This window comes from Ylistrum balloti, unplaced genomic scaffold (genome assembly GCF_031769215.1).
Source record: "Ylistrum balloti isolate Yb309-2 unplaced genomic scaffold, AGI_CSIRO_Ybal_v1 Utg369908, whole genome shotgun sequence".
In the NCBI taxonomy this organism is placed as follows: domain Eukaryota; kingdom Metazoa; phylum Mollusca; class Bivalvia; order Pectinida; family Pectinidae; genus Ylistrum; species Ylistrum balloti.
In genome coordinates this window covers 263785-277940 of record NW_026782032.1, presented here as the reverse complement: position 1 = coordinate 277940, position 14156 = coordinate 263785, and the positions used below count along the sequence as shown (strand labels likewise).

Genomic DNA, 14156 nt, shown 5'->3' with positions numbered 1-14156 from the left:
ACACCTGTACATAAACACCTGATGTATACACCTGTACATGGACACCTGATGTATACACCTGTACATGGACACCTAATGTATACACCTGTACATAAACACCTGATGTATACACCTATACATGGACACCTGATGTATACACCTGTACACGGACACCTGATGTATGCACCTGTACATGGACAGCTAATGTATACACTTGTACATGGACACCTGATATATACATCTGTACATAAACACCTGATGTATACACCTGTACATGGACACCTGATGTATACACCTGTACATGGACACCTGATGTATACACCTGTACAAGAACACAATGTATACACCTGTACACAGACACCTAATGTATACACCTGTACATGGACACCTGATGTATACACCTGTACATGGACACCTGATGTATACACCTGTACAAGAACACAATGTATACACATGTACATGGATGCAATGTATACACCTGTACATGGACAACTGATGTATACACCTGTACACAGACACCTGATGTATACACCTGTACATGGACACCTGATGTAAACACCTATACATGGACATCTGATGTATACACCTGTACACAGACACCTGACGTATACACCTGCACATCTACACCTAATGTATACACCTGTATATAGACAGCTGGTGTATACACCTGTACACAGACACCTGACGTATACACCTGTACATCTACACCTAATGTATACACCTGTATATAGACAGCTGATGTATACACCTGTACATAAACACCTGATGTATACACCTGATGTTTAATGTACATAACATCTAATGTTTACTTTTGTATATGGTTGAATGATAAATACAGTTTTATGTAAATTCTTATTCCTGTTCTATAAATCAGATGTCAAATGAGATACCCCTGTAAAACCTTATATATTGATTGGAACACCCATTAATTATCAGTAAATTATTATCCATATACATGTAAATGAATGTCCCATAACACATTATTATTCTAGCTGTATGTTAAATCTTAGATATAATAATCTACCTGTTTGCCTTTCTCATTTACATAATTGTCTTTTAGTAAACTAAATAAAATAATGAATATTTCATATTTTGCATTACCTAGAAAAGAAATTTTATAAAAAAGATAATATTTTTTGTTACAGTGTGTTTACTTCCTTGTCCTAGCCAGGTTAATGGCTTCAAAACATGTAAACAAAAACCTTTATAGTCTGGTATCACTCAGACAATATACAGAACCTAAGGCTGTACAACAGGTAGGTTACCCGGTTTCCTTATATTTTCACATGTCAAGATTAAACGATTTGTATTCAATTGTGAATTTCAATTCAATTACGGTATATGTATCGAAATGCGTTTGGCAGGATTAAAGGGTGCGAAGGATTGTCATTTATATTCAGAATTTTGTCAAATCTGCTAGACAACAAATAGCGGTATCAGCTTTGAACAAAACACGAGGTCTACACAAATCATGCCAAGGACTCAATACAAATGAGTCTGTGTCGCTGACATTGACTATTTAACCAATACTTTAGCTGTAACAGGTTATAATTATACAAAATATTTAAAAGGATGTTAATTACTGGAAGATGATCACTCTTGACACATGGAAAAAGTCTGGTGTTTTCAAGTGTCACAGAATTATAACGTCTCCATCGGGTGATGTTCTATATAAACTGCACATAAACAGTGAGTTTAACTGTAAGAACTACCTTTAAACCTCCCACAAAGTATAATTCATTTTCTCAAAAGTTACAGGTTATATCAAGGTCATAACCTCTATACCCTAAAGTATCGAATGTTTTGATAACTGACATTGACACGACAATCATTTATCGCAATATCAAAATGTCCCTTTCCATCGAATTCTCAATAATTACAATTACATTGGGGATCGAAATATATAAAGGTTGAAATATTGAAAGATACTAGATCATATGTGTTTGTAATTCAAAGACTGATCTTTATCAAGATAGTTTTGAAGTCACCATTTTACACAAAAAGAATGCAGAATTTTACTTCTAAAACATTATCATCAAACATAAATTAATTGAAAGTTTTGGTCATTCTGTTTTATATCATGTGGTTAAACAGTGTTTGCAACAACAATTCTTTGCAGCTTAGTCGTTCAAAAGCTTTTCTACAATCAATTGTGACAAATTTTGAAATTCAAAACAGAGTAATTAATGACGGCAATCTTTAACATTCCATCAAACTAAATGACAAACCTTCCAGAACTCTTAAAATCATCTGTTATAAACTTCAAAGGTAAAATCAAATGCTCACAAGATACCATTTTGAAAACTGATCAGACTCGCAATCGTAAAGCCACTCGCTGTCTAATATTTCTTCAACTCACAAAATTATCCAAAAACTATCTTAAAATCCCTCACTCACAACTATCATGAAATCCCTCACCCACAACTATCTTAAAATCCCTCACCCATGACTATCATAAAATCCCTCACTCACCACTATCATAAAATCCCTTGCCCACAGCTATCTTAAAATCCCTGACCCACGACTTTCATAACATCTGTCACCCACAATTATCTTAAAATCCCTCGCCCACAACTATCATAAAATCCCTCGCCCACAACTATCATAAAATCCCTCACCCACAACTATCACAAAATCCCTCACCAACAACTATCATAAAATCCCTCACCAACAACTATCATAAAATCCTTCACCCACAACTATCTTAAAATCACTCATCCACAACTATCTAAAATCCTTCACGAACAACTATCCTAAAATCCTTCACCAACACCTATCATGAAATCCCTGTGTAATATTCCTCCCACTTCCAAAATTAAAATTATCCCACAACTATCATAAAGGCCCTTACCAAAACTAGGAATGAACTCAGGTTCCCGACAATCCTGAAACAATTCTGTTTAAAGTGCAACTTGTTAATACTTTGTATGTTTTATATCTTTTATTGCCAGGCAATTATTGAGATTACATTTTATTTTCTAAACCGAAAGACAGATTTTGTCCCCTTTAAGGTAAAAATATATTGGTTGCTTTCTCCTACAATTACACAGGATACCCATATTGTTTTGATAATAGACAGCACATTATTGCCCAGTTCAATATTTTCAATTAATTTTTATTTTCGATTTTTTGTTTGTTTTTTCTCTTTTCTATGTTCTTAATTTTGCAGGAAATAATTTAAATTTGTTTTCCAAGGACAAACTTTCCTTCACACTTCTAGATAAATCAATAAAACAAAATGAACTTGTACACAATATTTATTGTGAACTTCCTTGTGAACTTTTATCCTTTTATCTGTGAACATCTAAATCTAACTTTAGTACCCACAATCGCAATGAAAGTACATCCCCCACAAAAATGAATGATTTTAGAGTAAACAAACATTAGAGGATTGGCATCAAGGATGAACGTGACAAAGATCTACCTTCATGCTGGTAGAGGAGGTTAAGAAACTACAACAGGCCAACATACCATTAAGTTCTTTCTTACATGAGGAATAAATATCATGTGGTCCATTTTGATATGGAGAATAAAGAAGTTCCACATTTTCTCTCTGATATAAGAAATAAAGAAATAACTACTTGGTCCTTTCTTCTACAGGAAATACCATGTGATACTTTCTAGTATAGCAAATTAAAAAAATCCATCCCAAAAATACTGCAAATATTACACGTTCCCTTCTGGTACTCCATTGATGTTGATACAGAAATTTGTTACAAATGAGAACTAAAACTCATCAGCACTTTATACACCCTTTTATTTGAAAGATGTGTCCAAAGGGAGACAACTTCTGGCTCTAAAACATACCTGGTACACAAAAATTGTCCCAGTACATCATCATTTTTTGTAAAGAGTCTATAAAATCGCATTATGAAAATGAATATTAAGACAAAGCATGAAACTTTTTGCAGTAAATTGAATTCCCTTTTTCTTGGAAGAATTTTTTTGACAAGTCTAGTGGTGAATCAAGAATTATACACGACTGTAAAATAACTCGACTTTTTTCGGAAAAAACACAAATGTGAATTTTCAGTCAACACTGTATAAAGGAAGAATGATATATACCATGACATACAATCAACACTATACACCTTCTTTAGGTGTTGTTACAGGGATTATGTTTAATTTTCAGTACATCAACCATACATGATATAACTTTCAATACAGTGGAATCTTCTGGAATGTGAGTGGCAACATTGCTAGATATTTGACTAAAGAAATGATTTCTCATGACAGGGAAAATGTGCATTTTGTGTTATCCTCACAGACTCAGTACATACACATAACCTTTACCATTTGATAGAATTTATAATTACATTGTAGTCATTTCATGTATTTTAAAAAAATCTTCATCACAATTTTCAGCTTAATTTGATTGTAGTAATTATACTTGTGTTTTATGTAAAATTTTGTATGGCGTAGAGGTCCAATTGCAGTATAAATAATAACATTACACAACAACAAAACAAAACAATAACTGCAACATTGATCATCTACATCTTCATCTATATGTATGGCTGTTATTACCCTGATCACTGTACAAAGAAATTTCATTAGTATGGACATTTAACTCTAAAGATTTGACAAGAAGTGGAAGTTGTGTACTATTTTATTGATAGAGGAGAAGAATGTAGGAATATGATTTCTACGTCCTGAATTACATTTATCAAACAGACCTTACCATTTAAATAACATCTACCAATGTCAATCTACGAAATCTGTCGAGAGACATAATCATCAAACATCCACGCTGTTATAAGTGCAACAACACCACCCATTACATATCTTTATTGTAATTACATGTATGTAATATGATTGTGATTGACTAAAGATTCCCAATGTTTCCATTGTGATGATCTTCTTGTATACATTGAGATGTCATCAAAGAAATCAATGGAAAGTGAGAATTATAATCAATTTAGATTTTGTATCAGTCTCGTAAAATTCTATGTTCACAGCAAAAGTGCTTAAATTATGTGATAAAGCATCTGTCAAGTGAAAACCCCTTAGTCTTGTTTATAATGCTGTTGCTTCACATCCTATTAACAGCCAAGGTCATTTAAGAACGTTCCAAGGTTTGGGTGGTGGAAGAAGGCCGAAGTTCTCCCGAGAAAAATCCACAGTCCTGCGGCCAAGAGGTGGAGGACTAGTGATACAAACGGTCTAATACTTAACCATTCTACCACCACAGCACCTTCCACAAACATGTAAATAAATTTCATTCACTTCAGCAAACCTAGCCCTTCCTCCAGCACTTAATGTTCACACCCTATGTATGACTGGTATAGAAGAACCACTCTATCTAGGTATCTGTATCATTTGTATTAACCAACACTATAAAATATAAAATATATTTCTAATTAACTTACTATGAAATTTTATCCTCAAATTAATACAAAATCATAGCAACAGCAAACATCTCAATCATTTCCTCTAAATGAAAATCATCCAAGTATCTCCGAGTAAATACATGATTAACCGTAGGTACAGAATTGTTTGTTACCCAAAGGCATATCTTACAAAATACAAACAAAACCTATTGTTGTAAGATAGAGAATTAAGGTCACTCATAGGATGCTACTTACAGTACTGAATTGGTTTTGTTTCTCTTATCACTATGCAACAGAGATTTAGCTGTAGATAATTTTTACATCACAATTTTGTTGTTACCAATACAGAAGACTTGAATTGACAGTACAATCAACATCATCATCACTACACAATCCAAGGATACCATTATAACATACTCATAGAATGTAACACTAGGATCAGGCATCTGCCTTTAGTTGTCGTTCACTCAACATCACTTTCTCTCCAGGTTTAAATGCTGGCATTCCTAGATACGGACAGCTGGCACAGCGGAAAGCATCTCCAAGGTAACACTGAAAAATGATCATTGTAGAATGTACTATAAGAATATAAGGTTCTTTGCTTCAATTTTAATCATCTTTCAAGTTTTACATTACGATAATCTGTACACCATCGTGAGTAATTATTTGGACATTATTGAAATATAGCAATTGACAAAATTCTAATAATTCTGCACTTAATGTTAAAACATAATTTCATTTTAAGTTCATAATATATTGAATCACAAGAATAATGTTTGAATCAGGAAAGATAACTCTAGAAATAGGCTTTCCATGAAGTAGTAGTACATATGCAATTGAAGTATGGATTTGAGAAGGACCTGGATAGTTTCCGGTTTCCTGAGAACAGGTCTACATAAAGAGGTACTGCCGAGGTACCTTGACCTGGTTGAGGGATATCTTAAAATTATTATATCCATCAATCCTGTAACTCAACAGTTTTATTATACTGATGTACACCAAAATTACTTTTTTTGTCAGAAAATGTTGGCAAAGTATAAAATATATTAATTTAGCTAGGCCTCAACTTTCCTTTGATAGAAATGGAGTCATATGTTAAATATATTGAAATAGAAAGTGCTGTCTGTATATTGTAGGCACATTCACAGACAAGTTCTGACCACCTCTTGCTTAACTGACTTGGTAGTTCTGCAGGTATGTTTTAACTCCCACACAGCCAAGTGATTTCAAGAAGTTGGGATATGAGCAATTCTAACAAACCATTTTAATATAGAGAAAATAAAGAATAGGTATATTGATAGAATTGGATGGTAAATAATTGATACATCATACAAATCTTTTATCCCTACTTGGAGCAAAAAGTACAGTGTTTTCTTATTATGCTAAAGTCTGTGATTTTTATCTACTGTTACATGTATTACAATTTCTTTACTTATTTTGAATGTCTTTTTGTATTAAGTAATAATTCATTAAAAAAATTTAATCCAAAATGCTATCAGCTATTTCTTCTTACATTAAATCTCTAATGTATGGAAGATCAATAAAGTCAACTCTTAAACATAGTTAACGATATCAACTTAAATTATTTTACAACAATTAGGAAACAAGTTATCACTTTGTTTTAATTATTCTTCATGACCTAGATGGATGCACACAATGGGTCTTATTGAGGAAGGAAAACTGATAAACCAGGAAAACCAAAATGGTTGGGTGAATGATCTCACATCTTTTTCTGTTTGCTCAAGGAATGAAACCTCAGTTATCACCATGAAAAGCCAGAGCATTACCACTACACCAAACAACGGCCCGACTTTGTGTAAAGAATTTTTTAAAACCAGCTTAGTTTTATATCATAACATACACTGTAGTATATGTACTCACACTTCCACAGGCAGATGTGGCTGTTTTTGGTTTGGGTGCCAAGCCCTCCAACTCCTCTGCTAAACCACAGGAACAGTTCTTACATGCCTTTTTTTTAGCTCGTCCCCCACAGTCAGCTGGTAAAATGACAGATAGGTACAATGAACAATCACATTCATGAAACAGAGAGACAATGAAATAGTCTACATAAACATCCATTACTCAGGGTTTTCCATAATTTTGTTAGTAGTAGGCTGTGTAGTGAAAGTAGGAGGCTGGCGAAGCTATCCGACCCGAGCCGCAATGCGGTGAGGTGGGGGTGGCCTGCCGTGTAGGTGTAGTCGTGTACGGAACTGGATTGGTGTGGGCCGCCAAATGATCAAAGAAGCCGGTCAAATTGGCCGGCGACCGGCTCTTATGGAAAACCCTGATTACTACTTAAGTGAACAATTATTTTCTGGTATTTTTGAATATCCTTAATAACCAAAGTACGGGTAATCAACCATTTTCTGATATCTTTGAATATCTTTAATATCTGAAGCGATCAACTGAAATTCATCTCCATTGACCAGGATTCAGGAAGACATCTAGTGACATTCAGTAATCTCTTCATACATTTGACAAAAAAAAAGAAAAGTAAAGATAAAAAGAATTCTCTTGGCACCAATAAGTTAAGAATGACAGGTATGGTTCCTAACATCATCTTCAAAGCTGGCCAAGCTGAATAATGTGTCTGCTTTATTCACAATTCTTGATTACTCAAGAAGAACTTAATCATTTCACAGATCATTATACATGCTTATCAATTACATACAGACACTTTTTATAGAATGTCCTGGATCTTTACAGGTGCTAAGTCTGTTACAATTTTAATTAGCTGTACTGTAAAATAATCAATTTCTGTGGAAGATTAATTTGTATTGTGGGTACTCTTAATCCGCAAATTCACATGTCCACAAACTGTAAAAATAAGTGTAAGTAGATTTATGGAGCTATATTCCTGAAACTAAGAAAATTGAACCTCGCAAAAAAATGAAATTTCACAGGACATTTAGACATACTAGTGAGGCCATACTAAGGACTGAAACAGGACATACTAGTCAGGCCATACTAAGGACTGAAACAGGACATACTAGTCAGGCCATACTAAGGACTGAAACAGGACATTTAGACATACTAGTCAGGCCATACTAAGGACCAAAAATATTCTTATCTTTAATTAAGATGTTTGGTATATTCAACAAGGCCTTACCTTACATCTTTACAGTTACTTAATCAGGTACAAGATAAACACAATCCTTTCCAGCCTCTCTAGATTAGATGTTTTAAGACTTTATTGACTATCCTTACCTTTCAGAGAAGCTGGATCGGGCTTTTTTAAATCCTCCTCATCTAAAAGGTCGTCGTCATCGACCATTTCAACATCTCCATCCATCATGTCCATACTCGACAGTTTCCATACTTTCTCTACATTTTCATCAACTTTATGTTCAACTTCAAAGATAAAGACAATTTCATTTTGAATAATAAGACATAAGCATAATTGTCTTCAATTCGAAATATCAATGCTTTAAAATTTGCTATTGTACCTGAGTTACTATTCATACCACACCGTTGGGTTACAATTTGTAAATGGATATCACTTTGCAGTAAAGAAACTTGGCTTGAAAACATTTGTTTTGATAAATACAGTAAAGAAGGCCGATGTGCAGTTCTATGTGCAAAACAATTTTTACCAAATGCTAAATGTGAATTAATATTTGTCAAATATGACATGCATCTTCTTCTTTTCCATGGTATGATGGGTAAGACACAATTAAGTAGAAAATACACTTTTACAGATATGTCAATGTTGAGGATATATTGATGTAATTAAATACTGAAAGGGTGTAGATTTAATACTAGTATCTTGTTCAGATATACCAGGCACCTGACGTATGACTACTTCCAATCCTCCTAAGATTAGTATCTTTCCCTTGCCAGTTAATGACCATTATTTGAATAATTGGAATGTTTATTATTACACAGTAAAATTTGTTTACCTTTCTTTTTTCCAAATGAAATTTTAAGTTGTGATGATGAACCCACTTCATACCCAGGTTTGAAGCACACACAGTGAGTGATAGAAACGTCTGATGACTGTAGGTTAGACTCCACACTCTGTCTGTCTTCATTTGTCAGCTCTAAAGTTACTGGCTGAAATAGGAAAAATATAACCATCAATTCGTCAGCTCTAAAGTCACAGGCTGAGACAGAAAAATGACCATCTATTTATGTATGTTGGACAAATTAGAATAACAAATGTAACTGTAGATTCAACTGTCTGATTTATGATGGGTATGATTGACAACCAATAACACAGGATTATTTATTCAACTTCATCAAATATCTACATCTACTCTACAATCATTCAAATGTATACACTTATTTATGTACTGTATATTTTTATGGACATGTCTAAAAGGCTATTTATTAATAATGCTTTGAACTCAGTCACCTGATTAGATTTTCAACTAAAGTCCTTCCACCTCAACTGAATCCGACAGTTTAACTTTGTAACTTGATATATATACATTTGATAACCAGTTTGGCCTAGTGTACAGATAACCAGGTTGGACTGGTGTACAGATAACCTGTGGTGTACAGATAACCAGGTTGGACTGGTGTACAGATAACCTGTGGTGTACAGATAACCAGGTTGGACTGGTGTACAGATAACCAGGTTGGACTGGTGTACAGATAACCTGTGGTGTACAGATAACCAGGTTGGACTGGTGTACAGATAACCAGGTTGGACTGGTGTACAGATAGCCTGTGGTGTACAGATAACCAGGTTGGCCTGGTGTACCAGATAACCTGTGGTGTACAGATAACCAGGTTGGCCTGGTGTACAGATAACCAAGTTGGACTGGTGTACAGATAACCTGGTTGGCCTGGGGTACTGATAACCAGGTTGGCCTGGTGTACACAAGGTTATCTTAACAAAGGGTTTAATATCAGGGTTTTACTAGAGAAGTAAATCTGAAAATTCAATATGAAATAACCAAATCGGACCAAGTTCATGTTCCCATTTATTCTACAAAAACATGAACTCTGTGCACTGTATTGGTGTTAGGCTATCAAACATTAAAATGTAGAAGCTGTTCCATACCTCTGATATATCTACAAAGCCGGACAGTTTTAAGGCAGAGGACAGCTTCCCTGAGGTTCTAACTTTTGAATCTGTTATTTCAGCAGCCAAAGTTGGTTCAAAGATGAAAAATGTGCCTTTTGGTTTGAGGATACGACAGATCTCACCCAGACAGTCACTATCATGTAGAGCACTAGAGGGCTGTAATAGTCCCGACACAACAACATCAAATACAGAATCAGGATGAGATGCTGAAATAGAATAATAAAAAGTTTTAAATTACATCATGTTGTTACATTATCATTTCAATAGTGTAAATTATACCAATAGATCCATAAACAAACAAACAAGAATAAACAATACTTTGAAATACTTTTTACAATAATGATGTATTAACTCTTTAAAGAAGTTTTGCCTTTGTGAATAACATATACCGAGGGTACTCCATTATATTTAACATTTCTTCTCTTTTACATGTGCTATTTGACTTACACATTGCCAGTCTTTCTATATGTTCTGGTTGTATTTTGCCTGTATCCCCCACAAGCTTGTTAAGGGATTCAACAACATTTTTGAAGCTTTCAGATGGCTGGTTTCCTGACCACAAAAACAGCACTTTTTGTCCATTTTTCACTTCTATTTTGTCCAGTGTCATTTTTTCTGAAAAAAGGAAAGAAATTGTTATTTAAAGACAAAAGGAATAAAGTAAAATTTTAGAATTACAAAGTAACATCTGTAATTAATGGCCCCTTTGGATTTGGAATTCATCTGTACAATGATTTTAAAATAAAATTATGATTTGATAGCTACTAACATATGTGTAAGTAAGCCACATACTGAATGAATAAATATATTCCTCATTTTTTTTGACAGCAATTGATTTACCTAAGTGGATTTTAAAAAGTGGCTGACACAACAAGATCTTATGAGAGATGTCACTGTTTATAATGCTTGCTGTCAATGGTTTGACAATATGCTTGGGTTTTTTCCACTCATTTGGGAATGGGCCTTTTTACTTCATTTTGATGGAAAAACTACCACTTTCCCCCTTCTTTGGAGCCAATTAGGGTTAAGACAATTTAAAGCTTGCACAGATTGCCCTAAAATGTATATTTATGCTAGTTTTAATTTCTCTAATTGTAAATAGACTTTTTTGTATTTAGTTGAATAAACCAGCCATTTAATCACTTTTTTATTACAAAACCAACAAATATCATGGCATCACAACATATACACAAACACACAAAATGATGTCACAACGACTGTGTGATCACTCACTTGAGTGCTGCAAAAAACAGAGTTCGTGATTTCAAGTACATCAACTTCACATAGAAATATTTTCTTTCAACAGTCATTTTAGTTTGTTTTAATTACAAAGTTTTTGAATTCTTCATTTGTAAATTGAGTACAACGCATGATGCCTGCATGTAGGTCCACATAATACTCAACTGGCTGTCCTCTTTTTTCCGAGGCTGGTGATCTGGCATAATGCAAACATCTATTTGAGAAAATTCTAACTTCGCAAAAGCAAACACAATAATCAGTGCATTTTGCAGAATTTTAATCAAGCCATCAGGGTTATAATTATTTTCAAATGCATTTCTTTTGTAAAAAGGACACAAGAAATTTTTCGCAAAATTCATAACTTAATCATAAAAGTTAAGGTTTTCAAAAACAGGCTGTTATTATCAAATCTAACATAATATATAATACATATGGGTATGCTAACTCACAGACAGATGGCAATATAAGGACAAGAGTAATATAAATGCTGCACTGTTTTATTATTTTGGTAAATTTGCATTTGTCAATCATTTCCATTTAAGAGATAGGCTCCAAAGTTCAGTATTGGGACCTAGTCATTTCTTATTTTACATCAATGATATACAAAAATCTAGAAGACTTTGCTATCTCATCTGTGCACCTTTTTGCAGATGATGCAATTGTGCATCTAACAGCTCCATCTACTTCAGATGTTGCATCCCTGTACAGAGACCTTATACTTTTGCAAACTGAGAGGGTAAATGGGGATGGACTTTCATCCTGATAATTGTCGAGTCTTACCAATACAGAAGACTGGGAAGCCAATACTCAGCCAGCATATGGTGCATGGCCATTTTGGTTATTACCATATCCTCAAATACCTTTCACCTCTGACCATATCACTAATATTATTAACAGTTCTTAGTCTTAAGATCTTACACAACTGCGACCGAGTTTCAGACCCTCACGACACTCTCATCCTTTTTCATTCCAAACTCTTCTACCAAGTAAAGACCTACTTCAACTAAGTGAAGGTTATGTTATGCTTGAGAGACAAAATGTGTGATATGAATAGAAGGGAACAAAATTAGTATTGATGGGCAGAAATTGCAACTTTGCAGGAAAGTAAGGATTCAGGGGACACAATTTCGAAAGGGAGAATTCTTTCCAGACAGATGTTTTACAAGAAATAGTTTGGAGAGAAAAATGATGACTACACCAAATTTGTCTTGAAGTTGGTTGGACATGTTTAGATGTAAGGGCAATTTTTGAATTGTGTATTTCTCAAAACATTACCAGCATAACATCTTTTCTGCTGTTTGCAAGGTTATGCCATTTCAGCAGTTTAAACATGTCGCCTATGCAGGTGTTAAGATAGTGATTGGTAATGAAACTGGCATTCCTGTGCTTGATCATCCCAACCTTCTCTATATCTTTATTTCAAATAAGGGTCTCATACTGTGCTGGCATATTCTACCTGAGGGCAGACAAGAGAATTTTAGGCTTTTCCTTTGATGTTAGCAGATGATATATTATTATTGATGGTGATACCAATATATTCTGCCTCTTTTACATGTTCTAATTGTTGGCCATGAAACATATACTAATGACAAATATGATGTTTTATTTTGGTGATTCATTGATTGATAGGACATTTAGCAGGGTGGAAAGCCATTTTTCTGTCAAAGTGATAATATATCCAAAACTATTTGCATGGAGTTGGCATCTTGCTGTGATATTATGGCCATACACGTAATAGTATCATCTGCAAATAGTCTGACGGTCGAATTTTTATCCTCAGCGATGTCATTGATGTAGTGTAGAAGAAGACTCGGCTCAAGGTCCGAGCTTTGGAAGACCTCGGATCTTATCGGGGTAGGATCGGACATTTCCGGTAAAATCACAGCTCAGAAAGAAATGCCGCCGATTCACTGTGCTTGTCATAGGTCTTCGGACGTGTAAACCTTTAATATTGTTATACATGTAGTAATACTGTTCATTATTCTAGTGAGTCAGGTCATCATCCCCTGACCGTAAATCGAGTGCCTTTCAAATTTCCAACATAAAATGGTTATGGACATTCGATTTCAACTTAAACTAAAACTTTCATAGTCTCTTCAAATCAAATGTTCATTGATGGAAGGTATTATTATGTAATCTTTGACAACACGTACCGGTCTTTAAATACGATGGGACGACTTCTGCGTTTTTCCTTTTCACGGTGTGTTTAACAATGATTCCGTATCGTTCACGTGTTTGAAAAGCATCGTTTGCTGGCAAACATTAGCAAGACATTGAGTATTATTTTCACCGGAAGTGTGAAATTCTTATGTTTACTTTTAATTAATATTTTCAAAATTTGTAATTCAAAAACATGATTTGTTCAATTAAATAAGTTTATTAACTGCTAAAAAGTAAGCCCTCAAATAGATAATTAATCATACCCGAAAACAATCATTGTATATTAACCAATCAAAACCATTCTAGCTAAGTTCATCTCTTTTGATGACTACGATTGGTCAATTTTTGAAGTGCGGCAAGATCAAATTCGTACCTAAACATCCAGACCCAGTCACTTCTGTTTTTCATGTTTT

At 34.2% G+C, this 14156-nt stretch overlaps 1 protein-coding gene across 1 annotated transcript; it reads right to left on the bottom strand.

The window, feature by feature from the left end:
- Positions 1 to 3719: 3719 nt before the first annotated feature.
- Positions 3720 to 14151, bottom strand: LOC132546703 (anamorsin homolog). Its single transcript, XM_060210419.1, has 8 exons — positions 14076 to 14151; positions 13737 to 13835; positions 10792 to 10959; positions 10321 to 10550; positions 9212 to 9365; positions 8520 to 8663; positions 7191 to 7306; positions 3720 to 5861 (listed from the first exon to the last, which is right to left on the bottom strand). Exons 1-8 carry the CDS (start codon positions 14149 to 14151, stop codon positions 5748 to 5750), a joined length of 1101 nt encoding a protein of 366 aa, XP_060066402.1. The 3' UTR covers positions 3720 to 5747.
- Positions 14152 to 14156: the final 5 nt, after the last annotated feature.

Excerpts from the sequence above, each read along its gene's own strand:
- LOC132546703 (XM_060210419.1), bottom strand. The coding sequence starts at position 14,151 with ATGAAAAACAGAAGTGACTGGGTCTGGATGTTTAGGTACGAATTTGAT. Across the intron at positions 13,836-14,075 it reads ACTTCAAAAATTGACCAATC|CAAACGATGCTTTTCAAACA; the intron begins GTAGTCATCAAA and ends AATGTTTGCCAG. Across the intron at positions 7,307-8,519 it reads CGATCCAGCTTCTCTGAAAG|CTGACTGTGGGGGACGAGCT; the intron begins GTAAGGATAGTC and ends TCATTTTACCAG.